General features: G+C 50.9%; 2 protein-coding genes across 5 annotated transcripts in view; both read right to left on the bottom strand.

Moving 5' to 3' along the window:
- The window catches only part of KMT2D (lysine methyltransferase 2D), a 45,795-nt gene extending 30,086 nt beyond the window's left edge, over positions 1 to 15,709 (bottom strand). The window contains 26 exon segments of the mRNA XM_039882148.1: positions 88 to 207; positions 423 to 644; positions 1,310 to 1,357; positions 1,460 to 1,569; positions 1,665 to 1,829; positions 2,007 to 2,188; positions 2,939 to 3,043; positions 3,605 to 3,715; positions 4,056 to 4,169; positions 4,606 to 5,714; positions 5,809 to 6,255; positions 6,293 to 6,549; positions 6,551 to 6,845; positions 6,848 to 6,951; positions 6,953 to 7,111; positions 7,113 to 7,263; positions 7,402 to 7,547; positions 7,747 to 7,904; positions 8,046 to 8,160; positions 8,261 to 8,426; positions 8,747 to 8,909; positions 9,074 to 9,183; positions 9,310 to 9,533; positions 9,695 to 9,821; positions 10,060 to 10,145; positions 14,360 to 15,709. Of these exon segments, the coding sequence (XP_039738082.1) occupies positions 88 to 207; positions 423 to 644; positions 1,310 to 1,357; positions 1,460 to 1,569; positions 1,665 to 1,829; positions 2,007 to 2,188; positions 2,939 to 3,043; positions 3,605 to 3,715; positions 4,056 to 4,169; positions 4,606 to 5,714; positions 5,809 to 6,255; positions 6,293 to 6,549; positions 6,551 to 6,845; positions 6,848 to 6,951; positions 6,953 to 7,111; positions 7,113 to 7,263; positions 7,402 to 7,547; positions 7,747 to 7,904; positions 8,046 to 8,160; positions 8,261 to 8,426; positions 8,747 to 8,909; positions 9,074 to 9,183; positions 9,310 to 9,533; positions 9,695 to 9,821; positions 10,060 to 10,108 (4,957 nt within the window). The 5' untranslated portion in view covers positions 10,109 to 10,145; positions 14,360 to 15,709.
- Positions 15,710 to 18,039: 2,330 nt separating this feature from the next.
- On the bottom strand, positions 18,040 to 21,861 carry RHEBL1 (RHEB like 1). 4 transcript variants are annotated; one of them, XM_039882141.1, is made up of 9 exons: positions 21,577 to 21,861; positions 20,898 to 20,969; positions 20,476 to 20,543; positions 20,105 to 20,187; positions 19,959 to 20,015; positions 19,663 to 19,710; positions 19,252 to 19,333; positions 19,002 to 19,087; positions 18,040 to 18,385 (listed from the first exon to the last, which is right to left on the bottom strand). In XM_039882141.1, the coding sequence occupies exons 1-9, from the start codon at positions 21,626 to 21,628 to the stop codon at positions 18,331 to 18,333; spliced, it is 603 nt and encodes a 200-aa protein (XP_039738075.1). In that variant the 5' UTR covers positions 21,629 to 21,861; the 3' UTR covers positions 18,040 to 18,330. The 4 variants fall into 4 exon arrangements, 3 of the variants coding, with proteins under 3 accessions (XP_039738075.1, XP_039738077.1, XP_039738076.1); XR_005657159.1 differs by having other exon boundaries at positions 18,040 to 19,087; positions 20,898 to 21,218; XM_039882143.1 differs by lacking the exon at positions 20,898 to 20,969.
- Between the last annotated feature and the right edge of the window lie 1,639 nt (positions 21,862 to 23,500).

The raw sequence follows: 23,500 nt of genomic DNA, 5'->3' as shown, positions 1-23,500 counted from the left end.
GTGAGGAGGCAGAGCTGAGGCTGAGAAGCCGCTGGGGAACCTGGTGAGCCTCAACTCCCCACCCAACTCCCCATCCCAGGGCCTCACCAGGCCGATAGGGTTTGCGTTTGCGTTTTTTGCTCTCCTCGGTTTCCTCTTTGCCAGGCTCCACATCAGGGCTGACGGGGCCCTCCAGTTTAATTTCACACTCCATGTGCTCCACACCACCTGTGTATGGAGACAAAGCAGAGGCATGGGCCCTTCTAACCTTGTTATCCTGCCACCCAAGAACAGAGAGCCAAATGCCTTGCCACAGCCATTTGGACAAAACCAACCAGTGGCTTGAGGGTGACTAGGAGTGGCAATGCTGCTCCCACCCTACATCCAATTCTCACAGGTGTGCTCCCACTACTTTGGCATTCCTTGAGATTCCTCAGCCTGACCTTCACTCTTGAGCAGCTCATCAGTGTCCAGGTCCCCATCCTTCTTGTCATCAGGGCCAAGGGCATCTGAGGGCTCAGAACCCTCCAGCCCAGCCTCGCCTGGGAGGCCAAGCCGTCCTCGCCGCTGGCGCCGCTTATGCAGGGGTGACATGGTCAAGTTACGCAGCACGGCCATGCCAGTTTCTGTCAGCCACACACCTTCGAAGCGAAAGTACTGGGGCTCTGCATGAAGGGGAAGAACATGTGACCTTGGACAGAGGCCCCAGGGAAACCAGAACTCCAAGTTTCAGCCTAAGTCATCAGGTGGGACAAAAGCAGTGAGAAAAAGACACACTAGACAAAGTCCAGCCTGGGGTCTGAGAGGTGAAGAAGACAGGCCATCACTGGGCGCTAGCTGAGGTCCAAGTTCTCCATCAGTGATCCAGAGAAATTCAAAGACTGTTACTGCAGTAGCCTGACTTTGCGTATGATTAACTCTAGGTTAACTAAATATATTCTGTAGCTGTCTGGGGCTAGAAGGGTCCCTACTTGCTGAATGCCAGCACACAGTACCTCAAATACCAGGAGCAGTGCCTACATCATGATGGAGGAGGAGGTGGCCCCAGCCCCTTCACTGAAGTGGTATCCTGTGCTCTCTGGAGATGAGATTCTGACAGTACAAGGCCATGTTGCCTAGTAGAAAGAACTCTGCCTGGGAAACTAGAGGCCTTGGCTGTAGTCATAACTTTGTCACCACCTACTTACTGGGTGACCTTGGGCGGGCCACTCAATCTTCATGGGTAATAGTTTCCTATTCTGAAAATGAGATGAAGTTAGGGGTTTAGAGCTAGACTAGGCACTGTCTAAGTTCTCCTCTGACTTTGGCATTCGGAATTTCTGTGACTCACCTGGCTCTTTCACCTTCATAGGTACCAACTCTGGAGGTGCAACAGGCGCTGTGAAGAGGAAGACAATCCAAGGCAGCTTGGAGGCCCTGTCCCAAAGCAAGGCACCCCAGCCCTGACTCCTCCTCTCCTTCCCCAGTACCTGGTACTCACCAGCAGGCTTTACCACGTAAGGCTGGCAGGAGACACAGTCAAAGCCCTCATCAGCTGCCTGCTCCACATCATCCTCCGTAAAGAGGCTCTCACAGCTGGCATGCATCCACCTGGGAGAAAGGAGACAGGAGGAGATAAACCCAGAAAATATGAAGCTGAGAACAGAGAAGAGGGAGCCAATACAAAGGGAAAGGGGCACCCTCACCGTTCACAGTGGCGGCATTGGATTAGTAGGTCCTCTTCCACGTATGGGGCATGACAGATAGGGCAGGTCACCAGGCTTGCGCAGGGCCCGCAGTGTGTATAACTATTCTGCCATTCACAATGAAAGCCAGGGGAGGCAGCCCCACACTGCATACAAGACACACACCTGGTGGGGGCAGAATGACATATCCTCAGTACCTAACCTACCCAAGGCACCCCGAGGTGGCCTGAGAACCAAGCGAACATCCTGGTCTTCTAAACCCAGTCCCTGTCATATATTCAACATCACAACCACTCTGACATCTCAGGCCCAGGCCCCTCTGAAGATCCTGGGTCTCCTTACCACTTGCACTTCCAGCCGCCTTTGGGCACGGTGAGCAGTGGGGGGTCCAGGCAATACGTGTGGTAGCTAATATCACAGTCATCACAGAGCAGCAGGCGTGAGGGGTCTGAGGCCTGACCACACACCTCACACACGATGCACTCCACACAACGCCAGCCCTTTAGCAGCATCACCTTGGTGATCTGGTGCAAAAGATGGCAATTCCTCAGGGTGTGATGTAGAGGGGAGGACAGAGTTCTTAGGGAAAGGGGAGACTTACGTGCGTGGGCCTGGAGGACCCCAGTGCCAGGGCCGGACCTCCATTTGAGAATAGGGAGGCTATGCAGAGTACCTTCACCCCAAAAATAGTGGCTCTAAACTTAGGCTCCCAAGGATCTCTGCTGTTTAAGGAAAAACCTCACTGGGCCACTGCCTCATTACGAGAGTAGAATGGCAATCTTTCACTAGGCAAGTTCCTGAAAAGATTGTGGGTAGAATTACGTTGTATTTCTCCCAATTCTGCTTAAACATTTAATATCTGTTACTGTTACAAGTCAGTGAATGTCAGCAGTGAACGAGTTCTAATTTAACATTAATAAAAACCCCAAAACAACTGATCATGCTTGGGTCAAAAACACTATTTTCTCTTTACGGACATTTGCTTATGATTTTGATTTTACATTTTATCTCCAGATTCCGTCATGTTTTCTACTAGTAAAGTCCTCACAGTTTCTATGATAGAATTATACCAGCAAGTCATGGTATACCACCAAAAAACTATAAAGACCACCACCGTTTCCAAAGTACTTTTCCACAGGATGAGTTTGATAACCACTGGTGACTAATGAGTGACCAATGGCCACTTTAAGAAGTAGTGTGGCCAGGACAGAGGCCTAGGATAAGAAATAAGTGATCCCATTCTCCAGCCCATGCCTCTTGGGCCCTGAACTCACCTTGCTGTTGACACAGTAAGGGTGATAGCACTGTGAGCACTGGGAACAGGCAAGGAGATGGCCTTCTGCCCCCCGGCCAAAGCTGCCACATACCACACACATGTCCTGGGGAAACATATAGAAACCCCAATGTCCAACTAGGTCTCTTCATCCCAGTCAGTCCCAGCAACTGACTACAACTCTAATTTTAGGGAGTCAGAGAACCAAAAGCCAGGTCTCCGTTCCTTCCTAATATGCTTTGCTCATCTGATCAGGCAATTTGACTTGAAACAGCCTAATGTGGGTAAAGATAAGAAGTGAAAGGAAGAGAAGATGAACAAAGACTGCTCAGGCTGAGAGAGTAACACATATGACAATATTCTGCCAGCTTAGATATTGTTCAGGTGCAAATACACATAAGCTCCTTAGACTATAACCTTCCACAAGGCAGAGATCATTTCTGCCTTTCTCACTGCTGTAAACCCTAGCTCAGGAGACATTCAAGAGAAATCTGATGGATGGACAAACAAATTAACGTGATTCTGATTCACTGTTTTCTAATTAGCTGGGTACCCCCAGAACAGGTCCTTGGTTTTCTACATGTCCTTCTACCAAAACACATACAACAAATGTCAGTCTTCCAGGTCTCACTGGTAAGGATAGGACTACACCAGTCACATATGGTACCTGCATTAGAACAAACTTGTCCGTGTTGGAGAAGAGAACCACAGTATTTTGCATGGTGTCATCATCGTCGTCTTCTTCCTCCTTGCTGGGAGAGCTATCGATATCAGCAACCTTATAGGCAGAGAGTTGTGGAAAGTGAGGTAGCTAAATCTGCCCCGACTAATCTGCATTCCTCTTTGGTGCTGGGGAACCCCTGGCTAAGATGAAGGCCAGGAGCCAGGACTAAGAAGCAGAAGAACACCCCAGCTCCCAAACTGGGCCTCAGCCTGACAGCAGAGATTTCAGAGAAGCCTGGGGGCCAAAGTGGATAGAAGGAGCACAGACACAGCCGGACAGGCCCTAGGCTAGCAGGCAGGCAGGCGAGCGTGCAGGGGACTGGCAGGATTAAAGGGTGTTTAATCTTGAAGGGGCCAGCTGAAGCATGTTTGGGGGATGGGAGGCCTCTCCTTACTACCAGAGTCTCAATGGAAGAAGTGGTTGATTTTAGCCGGGCCCGTCCTCTCCCACGTCCTCCATGTGCTCCTCCACGTGGCCGGCGTCTTCCTGGGAAACTACTGCTGCGACCCTGAGCGAGGGAAGGGGATGATTACAGGGGCAAGTCCAGGGCTATTGTATTGGATCCACAATCTTGGAGGATAAGAAGAGATAAATGGACAGAACATGACAACAAATAAAGCCCAGGAATCCCAGGCAGAACAGGGGAAAAGCCAGCTCTCAGCAACAGATAGACAGCTCTACTCCCAAGAAGAAAGAGTGACAAATGGGGTATGATGATAAAAAAGACTGGCTTGAAAGACCCGAGTTTCCAGTCCCAATTATATTACTGAGTAACCATGAAGCTGGGCAAGTCACTTCCTCCTATACGTATTAGTATTCTTCTTAATAAAATAAGAGAGTGGACTGAAAGATCTCTAAGAGGCTAGGATTTTAAGCCAGGTAGAAGATATCAGTGACACAAGAGTATACCTCTGACAGTGGCATGATGCTGGACAGCGCCTCACCTGTTTGATGCGAGAACGAGCTGGGGAGCTGCGCCGCCTCCCCTTATCCCCCTCAGCTTTGCCTCCACTGACAGCTGTCCCGGCATCACACAACAGCGAGTCATCAGTCTCTGGCAGAGAGTCAGTACAGAGCCGCAGGGAGCCTTCATCTCGGGCTGGACTAACATCTGTAGATACTCCCAACTCCATAGACAAGGAGCCGCCCCCCTCGGGGTCGGGAGAGCCCAGCAGGGGCTCTGAGCCAGGGAAACTGGCACTGGCATCGCCCTGACTCAGATTAGAGATCTCATTAACGATGTCGGATTTGATGAGAGTAGGTGGGGTAGGGGCGACTGGTGCACGTGGCTCCTCTTGCTCTTCACAGGGTGAGCCCTGTCCTGCCTGCTTGCATTCTGGGCCATAGACCTCCATAGGGGTCACAGGGGCCAGCTCCTCGGGATCTAGGAGCACAGGGGAACCCTTAAGTTCACTAGCCAAACTGCCAGGAGTCTGTCCAGCCTCTGGCTGGGAACCAGGAGTGTCAGTCCCATCCAGAGGAGCTGTGTCTTCCCCCAGGCCAGAGAAGTCATCCAGGGCTGGGGCAGGGCTGGGTGCAGGGCAAGAAAGGTTTCCCATAGGAGAGGGGAGAGGACCAGGAGCGCTGGGCTCCAAGGCTGGGCACTCAGGTTCAGGGACTTTCTCAGTTTCCACCTCGGGTGGCTCAGCCTCATCTGAGACCACCACTGCCTTCTCCACAGGACTCAGTGGAAAGGGAATGGACAATGGCAGAGCAGGAGGAGAGCACTGGGAAGAAGGGGAGTTCTGGGGAGGCAGGGAATGCTGGAGGAGTGGAGAACACCGAGGGGGAAGGGGCTCCATCAGGATAGGAGAAGCCGGCCCCATTGGGGAACCTGGAGATGGGGGAAGGATCATAGGGGGTACAGGCTCAGGGTCAGTGCAGTTAGCTTCTGGTGGAGGGCTGATGGGTGTCTCTAGGATGGGAGCAGCCAATGGCGACTCGGGATCACTGTCCCCTTTGGCACCAAAGGGGTACTCTAACTCCCCCAAAGGAGACAGAGCCGGTGGGGCCACAGCTGTGACAATGGGTGAGAGTGGAGGAGGAAGAGGATCTGAAGGAAAAGAGAAAAAGGGAGGCTCTTAGATTAGCTGTGCCATAAAGAATTAAGACTGTCCCAGAACAAAGGGTTACTAACATCCTCTTACCTGGTGGCATTAGCTGAGGTGACATGGAGGGCTCCCCGGGTGGGGACAAGGGCAGCTCCTCAGGCAGAGGGGACAGAGGTGGTTCCCCAGGCTCAGACAGGGCCGGCTCTCCAAGCAAGGGGGATAAAGGTGGCTCCCCAGGTGGGAGGAACAAGGGCAATTCCTCAGGTGCAGGGCATAGGCCTGACTCCTCAGGTGGCTCTTCAGGCTGAGGCGACAGGTGCGACTCCTCAGGCCGTGGGGACAAGTGTGGTTCCTCAAGCATGGGGGACAGGCGCGGCTCGTCAGGCCGGGGGGACAGGCACAGCTCCTCAGGCACGGGAGATGGCTGCGACTCCTCAGCCATGTGGGGACAGATGTGGATCTCAGGCAGAGGGGACAGGTGCGCTCCTCAGGTGCAGGGGGACAAACGTGCTCCCTCAGGCTGGGGGGGGGACAGGTGAGCCCCTGGGGGGGACAGAAGCAGCTCCTCAGGTGCAGGGACAACGAGCATGGTTCCTCGGTGTGGGAGATAGGTGTAGCTCCTCAGGCTGAGGGGACAGGCGCAGCTCCTCAGGCCGGGGGCAGAGTCTTGGCTCCTCGGGCAGTGGCGACAGGGGTGACTCCTCCAGCGGTGGGGACATAAGCAAGTCCTCCGGTGGTGGGGAAGCAGGTGAGTCTTCAGGTGGTGGGGATGTGGGCGAGTCCTCAGGTGGTGGGGATAGGCGTGAAGCCTCAGGTGGTGGGGATGTGGGAGACCCCAGGTGGTGACAGGAGACCTAGGGTAGGGGGGGACAGTCCAGAGTGAGTGAGACGAAGCAGTAAATTGACACCTCAGGCAGGGGGAGGCGTGGTACTCAGGTGGTGGGGACAGGACATGAATCTTCCAGTGAGGTGAGGACATGGAGAGTCCTGGAGGGGTTGGAGGCTCAGCGTGATGCCCAGGTGGTGGGAAAGGGGAGACTCTTCTGGTGGGGGGGGACAGGGTGATTCAAATGGTGGGAATAGAGCAGATGCCTCAGGTGGTGGAGACATAGGTGACTCTTCAGGTGGAGGGACATAGGTGACTCTCAGGCTGGCGGAGATAAGCAGATGCTTCCAGGTGGTGGGGAAGTGAGCAATTCTCTAGGCGGGGAGACAGAGAACTCCTCAAATGGTGGGGACAGGGATGCCTTCAGGTGGTGGGGATAGGGGTGTCTCCAAGTGGGTGAGATGGGGAGACTCCTCTGGTGGAGAGAAAGGTGATTCCTCCAGTGGAGAAAAGGTGATGGTTCAGGTGGGGAGATAAGGAGACTCCTCAGGTGGAGAGAGGGGGTGATTCTCATGGTGGGGACAGACGCGATGCCTCAGGCGGCGGGGATGTGGGTGATTCTTCAGGTGGTGGGGATAGGGGCGACTCCTCAGGTGGGGGCAGCAGTGGCATCTCCTCATTTAGGGGGGCCTCCAACTGGGGCTCAAGTTGGGCCCCTGCTCTCCCTGTAGACATAACACACTATGCTCCTACCCAGCTCAACTCCACTCCACAGAAAATGCAGGGTCTGAGGCAAAACAGAAACTGTCCCTAGCCACAGAATAGAAGGGGATTACTTTTAGGGTCCCTCAAACCCTACTCACCTAGTGGTTTGGCTTCACATTGCAGGGGCCCCGGTTCCTTGGGTTGCATAGAGGTCACATGCCCGCCCTTTGGCTGCTCTTGGCATGCAACGTACAGAGCATCGGGCTCATCAGTTGGGGGATCGCCAGGCTCTGGGGGTGAGAATCTGCAGAGGGTACAGGGGAGCAGGCAACGTGGCTCTCATCAGTTACCAACTCCTCGCACTGAGGCGAGGCATGAATGATAAGGATTGTACCACCCACCTTAGGGCTCTCCTCTCAAAATCAGCTTGCTTTAACATGACCCCTGCCAATCTCGATATTTTCGATCCCGCAACCCTACCTCTTCCAGTCCACATCATTTACCTGCTACAGACAGCAGGATGCTGCTCAGCAAGAGAACTGATAGGTTGTCCTCCCTGGGCTTTGTGACAGCGGTGACAGAGTGAGTAGTTCTCAAACCACTCAGAGTTGGGATTCAGCTCTGCTGAGCCTGCCCCACAGGCCCGGCATACCCTGCACGCCTAAGAGAAGGGAACAAACAAAACAGGTATTGGTCAGACAGCAGAGACTCGAACGGAACACAGGACTCATCACAAGAGAGAAACTCCAGATGTTGCAGGAGGCAGAATTAGGGAGAGTAAGGGAGGATCAAGGACACTCACCTTGCACTTCCAAGAGTGAGGAGGCAGTTCCTCCATAGGTGGTTTTAGGCAGAAGGTATGGTATCCTTTGTCACATGTCTCACAGACCAACATCTTAGAGTCATTCCCAGGTTTCCTGCAGGGACACAGGGCACACAACAGGGTCCTCCCTACCCTCATTTTCAACCCTAACCCGTGCTTTGTCAAAGGCTTCCCTTCTGCCCTTCCATTCTTACCTGCACGCTTGGCACACTTTGCATTCAGGGCACTGCCAGCCAGCACGCTTTCGGGCAGTCAGAGCAGTGTCCAGGCAGGCCCCGTGATAGTGATGCCCACAGCTGGTACAGAAGAACAGGTCACACAATTCCCCCGGCCCCTCACATACTGCACAACGAACCTCCTCTGCAGCGAGAAGGTACAGAAAATTCCATATAAGATTCAATACGGTGCTATCTACATAACAGGCGTTCCATGGACCAGAATGAACAAATAACAGTTACTAAGTGTCTGCCTAATATATGCCAGGCACTGTTCTAGGCATTGCAGACACCATGGTAAACAAGATAAGCAAAGCCCTTGCACTCTCAAAGTTCACACCTATTTTAGTGGGACAAAGTGACAGTGTAAAATTATAGGTATCAATGAGTGCTCTGCAGAGTACAAATACCCCAGGCACACTTGGTCTCTCATTTGTCTGATGTCCAAAGGGCAGGACTTCTCACCCAGATGTGCGGCACCCTCACTGTGCTCCGGGCATAGCAGCTGCAGTGTTTTCATGGATAAGAAGGAACCGCTGGCAGTTGCACAGGGGAAGTGGTAAAGCCGTGGACATCCAGGTGAGCGGCAAGGGATGGAGGCACCGAGCCTGGTGCAGTGGGAACAGCGCTGCCAGGATGGAGACAAAGCCTTAGTGCCAATCAGCTCACTCCAGAGCAACAGGTTGGGCTAGCTTTACCCCAATATGCCTGCTACCCTTCACATTCTATCCTGACTCTCAGAAGCCCACCAGCCCTTTGTCTATGCAATTAATGCCCTGGCTCCAGCCCTACCTGTGAGATCCCTGAGAAGATGGCCTTGTCCACACCACATAGTTTTGGGCCCTCCTGCCCCCATACGCCAGCCGACCACACGGCACACCAATGGTGAGCCCAGCAGGACCCTGTATAGGTGGAAAGAGGAACAACAGAAAAGGAAAAATTAACAAAAAGGTGATCACTGGCTCAGGACTGCCCAGCCCCTACTGACTTTCCTGCCCAGGTCAGTTACCCCATCTCCCCTCACTTACCTCCAGGTTCTCCTAGGTGGGCAGGTGTCAGGCCCTCAGGGAAACCAATCTGTGATAGGTCCTCATTGGGCAGCGTTGCCTCACTGGGCCCTGGGTTCCCCCCAGGGGACACCGCTGGACACCGGGGCCAGTCAAATGGCAACTCAAAGCGCCGTAGCTCCCGCTGCCCATGCAGACTAGGCTCTCCGCAGTTACAGAGAGCACAGCGCCGCACTGGACCCCCACTGTGGACACAAAAGCATCAGCACCACACCAGGCCTCTGACCACCCCGTGATTTAATACATCTACGCTTCCCAAACACTTATTTTCTTAAACAGTCTTCCTTGAAGGCCTCAGATTCTCAAATCATTTGCCTTTATATCCTCATTTTCCCAAACTAGTTACCTGCAGTCCTGGGGAGGCTCTTGAAGTCTGGGACCCCCAGAACTGTGCACAGAGACCTCCGCCACATGTGGGTTGGGAAGGTCTGTTTCAGTGGCACCTGACTCCTCAGAGGCTGCAGGTCCATCAGCTGAGTGAACAAAGAAATATGCATCAGCCACTATGTACTATTTAATACTAGTCCACTCATCAGACCCATGAGATTATCCAAAACCTTGGTGGATCACAGTGATGGTATTTTGACAAAGTCTTTCAATTACCTGTCTATCAGACAGACTTAGCTCCTGTCCTTGTGCCAGAACCACAAATCTAAGGTTGCCTGGGAAGAACAGAAAGCTGCCAGCAAACCCAGAATTTGCCCTACTCACCTGCCGGTTCCGAATCTTTATCCTCACCAGGCGGCTTCTGGCTGTCCATCCCTCTCTCCGACTGGGCACGGCCCTCTCGGGGAGACCTGTCAAAGCCAATGAGATGTCTATATATCTAGTAAGTCTCTCCACTACACACTTTCTCCAGAATCCTAGGAGGAAGGCAGCTAATGACCCTACAGAAATCAGAGCAAAGTCATACCTACAAACTCCTGTACTAATGATAAGGAAAGTCCTCCCTAACCCTATTCCACTGCTTACTTCCTCTCTAGATAAACACATACCCTCTTCTCCCACTCTGGATTCTCAGAGGATCCACTCCCCTTTCCCACTTCCCACCTCCTGCTTAAGAGTTCCCAGGGCAACAGCATCCAAGTAGAAGCACAACCAGTTTGCATCTAGTACCACCTTTTGCCTCACATCTAAGTTCTGGGCTTCTGATGGGCCTCATCCTTGCCTTTTTTCTCAGGTCTCAAGTCAGCTATCATTCTAGAAGTCTGTCAGTACTGACCCATAGGTAATCATAACCCAAGAAGTCTGAGTGCAGCCAAAATCCCTCTCTCAGAGATGAAGTCTAGGGTCTTGCAGGATGTAGAACACACTACTGGAACTAAAGCCCAGCTATGGATGGATCTCCCCAACCTCCACTGGTTCCAACCAGGACATCCCAAATACAACAGAAGAAACCCCCCAATTTCCACCCACTGCCCATCCAAATCCAGTTCAGGACCACTCCCTGGCCCCTGCAATGACTGAACTTAGGACCTCACCCAGCCTCAAGTCATCAGGTAGTTGCCCTTAGCAACGCCAACTGCCCTTCCTACTTAGATATCCCTAGTAGTTAACAGAAGTGGGCCTTAAGAGTTACTGAGCATGTGTAGCATGCCTAGTGAAGCTAGGCATGCTGGGAGTTGTAGTCTCAGGAAGCATACTGCCTCTTGGAGGAGTTCTAAACCGGGCAGGACACAGCCGAGCAGAGTAGCTTCCTTCCTCCAGTAGAGTAGCTTCCTTCCTCTTCCGTTAAGCAGGGTTTCCACACGCAAGGGGGTGGGGGGGATAACGGTCCCCTCTTCCTCTTCTAAAATATGCCTGCTTATACCAGAGCCAAATGAAATACACTAAATTTTTATCTAAGAAAGTTAAGACCCATACCTTTGGGCATATTTTCCTAAACCTCAGAGAGAACTAAGCATAGTCTAAAAAACAAATAAGAAGAATTACAGAGATGAGGAAAAGGAAAGATATCCTACAGAAGGAAAAAAGGGATAGGTGCCAGAAGCTCTTAGTGGGAAGGGTAGAGGTTTAAGCAAAGAAAGTAAATACAGTGTTCCCAGAGAAGAGCGGGGTTCCCTATAACAACTCTAAATAAAAATCTGAGAAGTTTATCTCTCACCTTTTCTACTCCTTTTGTTTAACCAAAGGGACCATACCAACCTGAGTAAGGACAAATCTGTCTTCCCAAACCAAATAACCTTGTCAGCCACTTGGGGTTGAATGACTGGGGCAGATGAGACAGGGGGAACCCTCGAAGGTACCCAAGATCAATAAATCTATTACCTAAGAACCACAATATTAGTCCTTCCCTGAGCTCACACTCCAGAGATTGATAATGAGCCTCTTTCTTGTGACGTGTCACAAGAAAGGAAATTTTATTTTACTTCTCTCCAACACCTCACAATATCAGAATCCACTAGATGGGGAAAGTGAAATATCACCTGATACCTGTTACCTCCATTCCCAGATCATCTCTCCAAAACCTACCGTATAACCACACTTGAAAGGAAAGCAAGGTGGTCATTTGGACAGCCCACAGAAAAGCTGCTCTGGAACTTCAAGGGGCCCTTAGAAGCCATCTATGGGAAACCAGGCCTCTCTTCCTATTGTCATTCAAGGCTTGACCACATCCAGAAGGCTTCAAAGTTTCCTAAATGTGTGTATCTTACTATATGTCCCCCAAGATCCTCCACCTGCTCTGCTCTCAAAGCTGAGGCCAAAAGAGTCACAAACAGCAAGAAATAAAAAGCAACAGTGATAATACAGTGGGTGGGAGGACTGCCTCACACAAGGCCAGAGAGACAAATTCTCCTGCCTTCCTCTGAGCGCAGCCCTCTCAAGCTGGTAAGGCTGGCACTGCTCAGAGAGGTACAGAAACCACCTTCGTCCAGCCTTGGGAGAAAGAGTACCAACATCCTCCAAAGCCAGAACCTCACTCACGGAGCCATGGAACATAAGATCAAGAAGTGAAGAGCAGAGTGTCCTCTAAGCTGTACCAAAAAGAATTTAGGGGCACCTCCAAGAAGCCTGAGCCCCATTTCTCTAACCCTGCAGTCTAGCACCTGCATCCCAATGCTGAGTCCTAGTTGTTAGGCCCCTGAACACATCTAAACAAATAAAGACCACAGGTTCCCCTGGCCCATCATTCACAGCCAGAAACCACACACACATATACACCAACGGTTTTTTCCCTAGTTCTAAATTGGACTACTGCCTGGCCAGGCTTCCTCTGGGAGACTAGAGATCTCAGAGAAGCACAGATCTAGGGAGTGCTGGCTCCCCTTAGTCTCAGGCCTAAGAGGGCCAAAACAGCAAAGAAGAAGGCAGGGAGTCATCTCAACCCACTCTCCCTTCCTCCATCCCAGACCAATAGCTTTAACTCCATTTTCCCAGCCAAAGGGGAAATGGAGGCTTGGAGAGGTGAAAGGCTGAAGCAGGCCCTTGAGTGAACAGCTCTTCTGTAGGGCTCAGGACTTCCTGGTTCCCAGCCTGAGAATCAAACCACACCTCTTCCCACCCCCATTTTGGGTCAGCCCTCCAGGAAGAATCCAAATGGCAACACTGGCATTGTAGACCCTCCTGGATTGTTCCTGGATCATCCTGGGGGTCAGCCACAGCTAAGAAGGAGAGGTCCCTCCTAAGGAAGTTCTCTGGGGACAGACAACAGGAGGGGCCCTACATAGGATGCAGAGGCAGAGATAGCATGAGTGACAGCTAGCCTCACTTTACCAACCCTGTGCAACCTCTAACCTCTGGGTTACCACCCAGAAAGCTTTTCAAGGGCAAAACCCTTATTTTCTCCTTTCCAAAACCAGGTTCAAAGAGATCTAGCCTATGTATGTATGTTGCAGAGGGTGGAGTGAGGGAACAAAACTCACCAGCCAAATCCCTGCTGGGCAGCATGACAGCTGTGAGAAGGGCTGTCCCAGTCCAGGGCCCAGAGGCATGAGGCTCATGCTGCACCCTTCATGCACTCACATGCACACCCCTTCTCCCCAACACCTCCTGCCAGGGCTGGAAACACTGGCTTCTGCAGAAACAGCTCTGATCGGGTCATTTCTCCTCCAAAGAGGTACAGGCTACCTTATTCTGTACGGATGGGACTGGATCAGTGGGCCAGTTAACATTCCCTGATCAAAAAGGGTTAGAGAGGTCAGGGAGGGGCCTGCAGGATTGGCCTAGGACTTATGGGCAACCAGCTCTCCACAACGGGCACAGAGAAAGCGGGAGACAAAAGCCATTTTTTGCAGCCCACATTCGCAGAGAGCAAATCTCAACGGCCTCCTCTATAATCCCCTAGAGATTATGTCCATCCTGAGAGGAGGGGAGGCAAAGCAGGCTAAAACAGCACTAGGACTCTCTGGGGTCACTTTGCCAGGCAGGGGTAGTTTAAAGTTGAACAGCAAGGCCAGAGTTGTCCTCAGCCCCACCTCCTTCTTGCCCCAGCTACCCGCTTCATTACACTAGTCAGATTCTACACACTCTCCCCTTTCCACACTGAAAAAAGGCCTGGTGAAGGATCTAGGGTTCCTTGAGTCTCCCAGAGACTGCTCTGGATGCCTGGATAGGCAAAAACAACCTTAAAGTCCAACCTGCCAGTAAGTCTGACCTGGCAGTGGCACCCTAATCCCATCCCCCAAAGTTGTTCTGTTCCCAAGGCCCACAAGGAACCCTGAGGGAGCGGCAGCTGACTGGAATTGGTGCTGGCATCAGGGCCTGGGTCCTAGTTTAGTGGAGCTCCCCCAACACAAAAATAAACAGGCAGAGAGGCGATCTGGCCAGGTTCCCAAACTCCCGTGGTTCCCTGAACCCCCCAGTCTTTAAAGAGGCACACCCCAAGACACCAGGCCTCAGTTCTGCCCCAGCTACTGGCTCAGGTTCCCTTGACAGACCCTGCCAAAGAAACCCTCCTCAGCCCTGGCACCCCTTTCTTCAACCTAAAGGCCAGCTCCGGCCAAGAAGAGTCCATCTGGCTATGCCCCCAGTCCAACCCTTTCTGGGCCTTGGCGGGGCGGACTTCACTCACCTCTTCACAGGGCGATCCAGAAATCCTCATCCGAGAACATGGCCAGAGCCCGGGCCGCTCCCCGACCTCCAACCGCCAGAGCGATCACAGCCGCCCCCCGCACGGGGGGGCTTAGGGGGACCAAGAACGGTAAATCCAGGTCGGAGTGGCCACCCTCCTCTCCAAAAAAGAGCAAGAAGCCACGGAGGGGTTCTCTGCTTCGGGTTCCAGCAGTTTAGGTTTCCATGGACAGCCCCAGGGCCGCGAATCCCGAACGGACACAAAGAGAGCGCCGGTGGCTTTGATCTTGGGCGAGCAGGCTCCGCATCCGCGTCGTCTGGCGGCCTCTCAGTCCCAGGGCTGGGCCAGCGCCCCGGCCGCCCGCGCGGGGCTCGGGCGGAACGTCGAGGCTCTCCAGATGGAACGTCCAAGCGCCTCCCTAGCAGCCCGGAAGGAATGCCGCGCCGCCCCGCGCCGGGCCCGGATGGAACGTGAGACCCTCGCAGGAGTGCCGAGCCCCTCTCCCAGCCCGGGCCGGCGCCCCGGGGCCGCGCGAGCTACGGAGACGCAGAGCCGGTAGGGCCGCGGGACTGAACCTGACACACACCCAGCGTCGGGCTCCTCGACCCCGAGCGCTCGCCCTCGGCGGCTTCGAGACCCCCACCTTCTGCTCCCCCCGGGGAAGGGAGGAGGGTAGGTGGGCGAGGAAGAGGAAGGGGCGGGCGGTGCGAGCCCTCTGCCCGCTCCCCTCCGGCCGCTCCAGGCCCTGCGCTCGCCTCCCTTCCCCTCTGGCCTCAGGAGCTGCCCCGCCCCCGGCCTGGCCGGCTCTGATCGGCGGCACCCCCTCGACCCCCGGCTGGCTGTAATCTCGGGGGGCCTAGAGGTGCATGGCCCAACCCCGGCTCCCGGCGCCGGGGGGTCAGGAAACTGAGCGGAAAGTGGGGAACGAGGCAGCCATTTGCAACCGGAGAGGAAAGTAGTGCAGCGCGGCGCCGCTCCGCCTCCCCCCCTCCGCCTCCTGTTCGGCCGGTAGGGTGGTTCCTGCGAAGGGGCTATTTCCTGGCCCAAGATCTCGGCAGCGGTCGTGGAGATTCAGGAAGCCTCCGGTGCGAGATCCGGGGGGAGCCTTATGCCTGGGGAACCCCACTCGAGAAGAGGAGAAAGGCGAAGACGCGGCCCTATTTTGTGTTGGAGCGGAGCGGCGGAGGGATACAGCCCTCTCGGAGGAAAGGCTGTGACTTTGCAGTTCTACGCACACGCTGCGGGATCCCTCCGCCACGCGTTAACCCCGCGGGTGCCGGACCGGCCGCTGGGCAGACACGTGGGAATGAAGACCCCATCCACTTCGTCCCGGCGCTCTAACTACCTCCCTAACCTCCTTGCTGGGGAAACTAGGACTCCGGTCACTTTGTGATTTCATTCTCTTGGAGTTATCAGTCCCTGAAACTGCAACTGCTCCCTTGCCATGGCTAGGGGCAGCCTTTCCCGGGAGGGGGATGGAAGAAGAGCCAAGAGATTGGCCGCTGCTCTGCATCCTGGGAACTGGAGTCCGCAAATGGAGAAAGTGAGGCACCTCGCCTGGCGCTGCAAAGGGTGGGTTCTTAGCACGTTCGGGGGCCCAAAGGAAAACGGAACGAGTTGTTTCTTGACTCTCAAACCCCCTTGTGAGGGAAAAAGACTGCCAGTGTACCCCCACTGCGGCCATTCACTCCCCCACTGTCCATCAAAACATAAATGTAGTTTCCCTTCCTTTCCCGGGTGCTCCTACCCGCAGTGTGTCTCTCCGGATCTTCAGGGCCTGTGTCTCTTTTTTTTTGGTAAACACGGGCTTTACCTCAGAGACTTGCTGCTACCTGGCCGGAGTACTGTTAGTTGTTAGTCTAGACAAGATCCCAAACACTGCTTGCAGGCACGCTCCCTCACCCCCCACATCCCATAAGTCTGGATGAGGAGCGGAATGCCTTTTTTGCTTTAGCTGTACCTGAGATGGTCAGGAGGAGACAAATTAACTATATGTTAGCTACTTTATATATTCTCAGTTATACCTCACCCTCGTTATGAATTATGTGGAATTATGTCCATATTACAGATGACAAGATTGAGACTAAAATTGTCCAACGAACATCTAGTGAGGAGAGAGCCATGATTCAACCAATGGCCATGTTTTTCCTAGGTTTATATACATATATATGTGTGTGTGTATATATATATATATATATACACATATATATATATTTTAAATGAAGATATGGAGAAAGAGGCAGGCAAATCAGGTGCAGGGCCAATTTTGTGGGAAAAGGTTTACTGTACTGTCCAATAGAACTTTCTACAATGACGGATAGCTACACTATCTAATATGCACTATAGCTACACTATCTAATATGCACTGTAGCTACACTGTCTAATATCACTTAGCCACATGTAACTATTGAGCACTTTGAAATATAGGTGGTGCAACTAAGGAACTTTTTATTCAGTTTTAATACTAAATTAAACAAACAGCCATATGTGACTTGTGGCTTCCATATTGAACAGTAAAGGAGACCGAATCCCTACTAGCCAGAGTCATGAGGGATCAGGACTAGGTGTGTCCTGTGCTAGACACATACTGACATCATGTTCCCTGAACTGACCACTGAGGTCAATTTCAGCAAAAAATTCCAGCGGTGACCCCATACCTGTCCCAGCTATAATGGAATAAGTAAACCAAGAGATAGAAGTTGGAAAATGGATGGCCCCTCCCTACTTTCTGCACCCAAAGGCAAGGAGGTAAACTTTCACCAGAAAGACCTCCAGTAACACAACCACCACCATTTCTTAAGGGTTTGTTATGTATGAGGAACTATGCTAAGTATTTCATATATTACCTCAGTTTAACTCTCACCTCATCCCTGTGAAAGTTGAACTATACTTCATAAGAGAATCTGAAGCTCAAAGAGGTTAAGTGACTGCTCAAGTTTAGACAGCAAAGTGTAACTATTACAATGCAGCCATTCACCACTGTACTGCTATCAGACCTTGAGATTGCTCCATACACTTCTAGAAAACCTCAGACATTTGTAAGTCTATTCCCAGACTTCACGGAAATGGCAGCAGGGGAGCAGGTACCTATAATGAGTATTCCAGGTCAGATGTGCAAAAGGACCTAATTTTAATGTAAGGAGAGAGGGTGGTAACAACCCTAAAGAGACTCCTAAACCACTGAGATTGCTTTTTGGAGTCAGCTGCTTCCAGTAGCCCTTATTTCTTTTTAGATTCTGGATAAGAGATGCAAAAGCAGTTGGCAGGACTTTTGAAAACCAGCATGATAGTCATCCCCAACTGTAAGTCCAACTATCCTGGAACCAGACACTAACAAGGTCACAGCTAAAAATCATACCTAGATTTTGTCCATCCTCCCCAGCTAAGTGCATTGACAAGAATACCTTAGTTTCCCCCAGTTGGCAGATGTCTATGCCCTCCTTGTGAAGGATACCATTAGGTAAATCCTTGGAGGTGTTTGGCCAAGTAGGTCCTAGGGCTGGTGGGAAGTAGGGGCAGGGGTGAGGAGACACAGAAACTAGAGGTATATAGGACCAAACTTTCCTAAATGAAATATCACTCTTCCTATTGAGGTGGGTCAATAAGAAGCAATAGCCTTACCACCTAAAAAGGAGCACAACTCCAAAGGTGTAAAAAGTAAGAAAAGGTCACCAAAAGTATGAAAAGAACAAGGAAAATCCATTTTAATGAAAGGCATTGGAGATGGGTATACAAGGGGATTGATATATAGCAGAGGGATTATTTCTTTACTCAACTCTCTTAGAAAGACAAAATCTTCAAAACAGTTTAGTCCTTGCCTCTACATTCCTCAATTCTTATATCATTATGAATGAGAGGCTTCCTTCCTCTTCTTCAAATCCTACCCTCTGACTTCCCGCAAATGCCAATGCCCAGGAAAGAAGCTAGGTCAGCAAGTCGCAGCTGGCCACTAGAGGGTGGTGTTTCTGTAGTTAAGGGGCTGGTGAGAGGCTACAAACTTGGATGGGAGTGGCAGCCAACAGGTACCTGTATAGGGAGAATCCAGTAGAAAAGAGTTGGGAAAGGCAAGTAGTAAGTCTTAGGGTAATGGTCCTGAATAAGTAAGGACTAAGGAATAGGAACGAGATAGGAAAAAATAAATTAGCCCACCAAAGACCATTCTCATCACTCCTTGGAAAAGGAAATATCAGCCCTGAGCTCCCCATATACAGAGAAGTCAATGACAAAAAGATTTCTCAGTTTATTTGCATATATACATTCTCACTCCAGGGAGCCAGCTCCACTTGAGTCCCCAACTCCCTTCACCCAGCCAACACCCAAAACCTACATAGCAGACTGGGTCCTGAATAAACAATGCCCAGGACTCATATCACAACCCTGCAGGTTATAAGAGTTCATTTAGCAAAAACAGAGGGCTGAGGCTAGTGCCGATGAGACATCCTTGCCCCTTTGTAAACATTGACAACCAGGCCATTGGAGCCTGGGGAAAGTGTGCAAACATGAGGGTACCATATTGTGTCCCGAGAGGTCCAGGAACACAGCTGGCAACCATACCCGTGAAGTCCTGAGGACTTGCCCCCACTGGAGCCTGGCAAGTGCCAGGAGCAGAATCAAGGCAGCTACCCCATGCCTGAAGGCTCACATGAGATGGCAGCGGCGCTCCTGCCCATAGGAATTCTCTACACGGGCAATCTCCTGAATGACTTTGGTGAAGATGCCTTGAGTCAACTGCAAGAGATAGAGATTCAGGGCAAAAAAAAGTCAGTTCACTGCCAATAACACCACCCAGCTCTGAGGTGAATACCCTACTCTCCCACCATCCCCAACACCAAACAGAGCCATAAGAAAAACACTGCCACCCCCATCATCTTCCTAATCCTCAAGCCCATTACCTGATTCTCTCGAGCAGATGACTCCATAAATGTGGCACCCCAAGATTCTGCTAGCTTCTTCCCTTCAATTGCCTGGACCTCCCTGGAAACAAATTTGCCACATGAAGATGGAAGATGGAAGACAGCAACATCTCATGTTCTCTGCAAAATCTTTATAGACTCTAGACTTGTTCTATCCCAATTCCAAGGTTCAGAAAGAGAAAACATAGTAAAACAAGCCCAGCACTGAGGCTTGAAATATGAAATGATAGGTTTTGCAGTAGAAGGGTTATCTTGTCTTTCTAACCTTCAAGTTAGAAATGAAAAGAGGTGAAATGACTTGTCAAGTCAGTGGCAGAGCCAGTACTAGAGTCTGACTGATTCCTAGCCCAGGTCACTTTCCTTCACCTTGAGCTGCAGAGATTTCCATACCTGTTTGGAGAGAGATCTGCCTTGTTCCCCACCAGCACCACTGGCAGCCTGTGAGGAAACAACAGTTACTACAGGACCCCAGCCTCCACCACATCAGGGCTGGAACAACTCACATCAGCCTGTGAGGAAACAACAGTTACTACAGGACCCCAGCCTCCACCACATCAGGGCTGGACAACTCACATCAGACAGGATCTATGTCCCAGTTTCTTCCCTAATTTAGACTAATATTCCTCCTCTGCTCTCTCCCATGCCCTCGAGTCCACACTATGTCTCTATCTCCCAGGCCCACTTACCGAGTTTTCCCATGGCCTTCATGTAGCTTTTGGTACAGACTCTCAATGACTTGGAAGCTTGAAACACAAGAAACAGAGCTATAACCTTATTCTGGGACAGCTCTCAGATCCTCGAAAGTCCCCCACTCACAACCTTGGTCACTTACCTATGCAGAGATGTGACAGAATACACAAGAACATAACCATGGACCCCAATGATGAATGAATAAGGCAGAATGCTGTACTCATCCTGACAAGAAATAGAAACATCAGGTATTGTGGATCAATACCTAGATCCACAACACTCAGATAGCAAAGGTTGGTGGGCTGTATCTTGAGAACCCTCCCTGGGACACTCCCTACTCCAGTTACTTCTATTCAACATTTATAGAGTAGCTCCAATGAGTGCTGTACTCTACTAGATGCTAAAATGCTTTTCTTTTAATATTGCTTTACAGATAAGCCACAGAAGCTATCAGGCTTCATCTCCCAGAACTGAACTGTCGTCACATTTAAATACCCTACCCCAAACTAGTACCTGCCCTGCTGTGTCCACCAGGTGTAGGTGAAACTCATCTTTGCCAAGAGTCACTATCTTGCTGTAAGCTGAAAAGAAAAGAAAACTTGACTGTGAGGTGCCTTGTAGAGCTAGCAATGTATGTCCCCATATATTCTTAACCCTATGGGTGACATAGATGGACCAGATCCAGGGAGCTCTCCAGGAAACTAGAGAGACAATGTTAAGGTTCTTATTGTCTACATCTTGGACTCAATACCTTGCAAAATCCACACCTCTAGCTCCACTCATAGAACAGGATTGTTAGAGAAGAGATTAGATTTAATGTCTAATTAAATCGTCAAATTAAATCATCCACTTGACATCAGGAAAATCCCAGATTATGGAGTCTAGTGGGGCACCCAAGCCCTCCCTGTCCCACCCCTAGGGAGAAGTCCACTCACTATTCTCCACTGTAGGATCATAGCGTTCCAAGAACTTGCCCTCCACAAACTGATGTGCCAAAGATGTCTTCCCTGTGGGAAGCAGTGGTGGTTGTATCCAAATCAGCTATCCATATTCACATCCTCTGTCTTTTTGGGCTGTGGCCCAGGACTAAAGGAGACCCCAAATTAGCACCCTAGCCTGTGAGTACCCCCATGCAATGTTTTCCCTTAGTAGGCCTACCCTACCTTCTTTTTGCTCTGGGTCTCTGCACCTCGGCCACCGGATGCATTCAGAAGCGCCGCAGGAAGCCTTTCCCGCCGCCTTTCCCTACCCCATCCCTAGGAAGATCCGAGATTCCCTAGGATCAAGTCTGCCCCGCACCCATCGGACACCTGCTACTTGCCCCACAGAGACCGCGCCCCATCTTCAAACGCCGACCTTCCCCTCCCCCTCCCAGAGTAACGCTGTGAATCACTCTGGTGTTCCTGAAGCCAAGTCCACATCAACCCTTACACGCTCCCGCTTCCTGCAGCCCTCCACACACTACCACCACTCCAGCCTTTCCTCCTCCATCCTTTCAACCCTCGCTCTACATCCCCATTCTAACGATGCCATCATTCCCGTTCCCGCGGCAGCGCGCCTCCTCTGGCCACAAAGCCGCGGTGCGTCAATGCTCTCCCCAGGGCGGAGACTCACCTACAGAGCGGTATCCGAGGATGACCACCTTCCTATAGCGGACTAGCGGCATGGCAGGAGCCGGCCCCGAAGGGCTTGCAGAACTCAGGCTGAGAGAGCCCTAAAAGGAGGTCAGAGTGTAGACAGGCGCAGCAACCGGCACAGAAAAGTCGCTCACCCGAAGCTGCCAGAGGCAAGCAGGAGAAACCAAAACAAGCGCCGCGCCCGGAGCTGGCCACGTGACCACAACACAGCGAGACTAAAGCCAGGGAGCGGCGCGAGGAGGGAACTACAGTGCCGCGCGGATTCGGGCTCCGCCCCCCAGGCCGCTCGCCATTGGGCTATTAGAAAGGATTAGGGCGGGGCTACCAGCAGGAGGGAAGGGTGGGCCTCACGTGGAGCCGGAGACCCAGGAGCAACGCATGCGCAGATTAGAACCTGTTCATTCATAAAGAAACAGAAAGGAAACCGGGGTCCTAGAGGTGTTTGCGCATTTGCAACCTAGCAGACGTGGCTGAGAAGAATCGTAGTTGGAAAATACCCATGCAGATGGGCTGGAATTTCTGGTGAAAAGATTCTAGGCCTCCCTTTTGCAAGGTCTCTGGGATCCTCGAATAGGAAAAGAAAGGTCAAAGTTCTAACATATTCCCTCCGCTTCCCCCAGCCTTCAGCTCCAGATCTTTTATTGTCAGGTTTCCACAGTCTTCCAGGATCTAACTTTGGAACTGCAATTCTTGTTCTTGAGGAAATTGTTAAAATTTATGGTCAGTTCGTCTGAGGTTTCGTTGCCATCATCATCATAATCAATGCATTTATTTATTAAACAAATGGTTATTAATCGTACACCATACCATATGTTCCAGACATTGCTGTAGTTTTGAGGCTAGAACGATGAACATGACTGACAAGGTCCTTGCATTCACCAAGCTTAAAACCTAGTTGAGAAGAGATAAACATATAAACAAGAAAATATTAGATAGTATTAAGTGCTATAAAAAGTAGTGTGATAAGAAATGACAATTTTAAATTAGTGCTACTTCCTCTCAAAGGAAGCACCATTTAAATTCAGGTCTGAATAACAATAAGGAACCAGCTAGCCCAAGAGTCTGACAGAAGAATCCATAAGTGTTATAGCGCAAAAATGGAAATAAAATTGTTAAATTTCAGGAAATAGAGAAAGAAATGAGAAAAAGAGAGGCCAGTTAGCCTAAAGGAGATGAAGTTTAAGAAGATGGCAGGGACCATGTAAAGGATTTGGGCTAAATCTAGTATCTAGAAGGCTGTTGATGATTAAGGAGGGGCAAGACATGATCTACATTGTGTTTCTAAAAGATCTCCCTAGCTGTGGAGAATGGATTCGGATTTGAGGGGAACAGGAGCAAGATGGAAAAGAAGGAGATCTGCTAGGAGACTATTACTTGTAGTCCAGGTGAGAGGTGAAAGTGGCTTGACTAGAGATGAATGAAGTAGAGAATTTGGGATATTTTGAGGCTGAAGTCAGGCTGACTTGCTGAAGGATTGGCTATAAGAGGTGAGGGAAGGAAAAAGAGGAACGAAAACACCTAGATTTAGAGTTCTTACTTGGTGCCAAGTACATTTCATTGTTATCTCGTTTAATATTCACAACAGGTTGTGAATATTAAGGTTGATAATTGGTATTACTCATTCATTCATCAACAAATATTTAGCAAACATGTCCCAGGCATCCTTCTAGCTGCTAGCAAAAGAGCAGCAAACAACATAGACATGGCCTTGCTCACAAAGAGCAAGTATTCTTCTGGGAGACCAATAATCTACAAGTAAACAATATATAAGTTACAACAAAAAAAGTAACAACTGCAATGGGGAAAAAAACAACAACGAGATATTAATGGACCAAATTGTAACTTGGAGTATGGTACTCCTCTTTTTTATATATATATAATGTTTTAGAAAGTCTGAGGAG

Source organism: Pteropus medius, unplaced genomic scaffold (assembly GCF_902729225.1).
Source record: "Pteropus medius unplaced genomic scaffold, Ma_sr-lr_union100, whole genome shotgun sequence".
Lineage (NCBI taxonomy): Eukaryota > Metazoa > Chordata > Mammalia > Chiroptera > Pteropodidae > Pteropus > Pteropus medius.
This window is presented reverse-complemented; position numbering and strand designations above follow the sequence as displayed.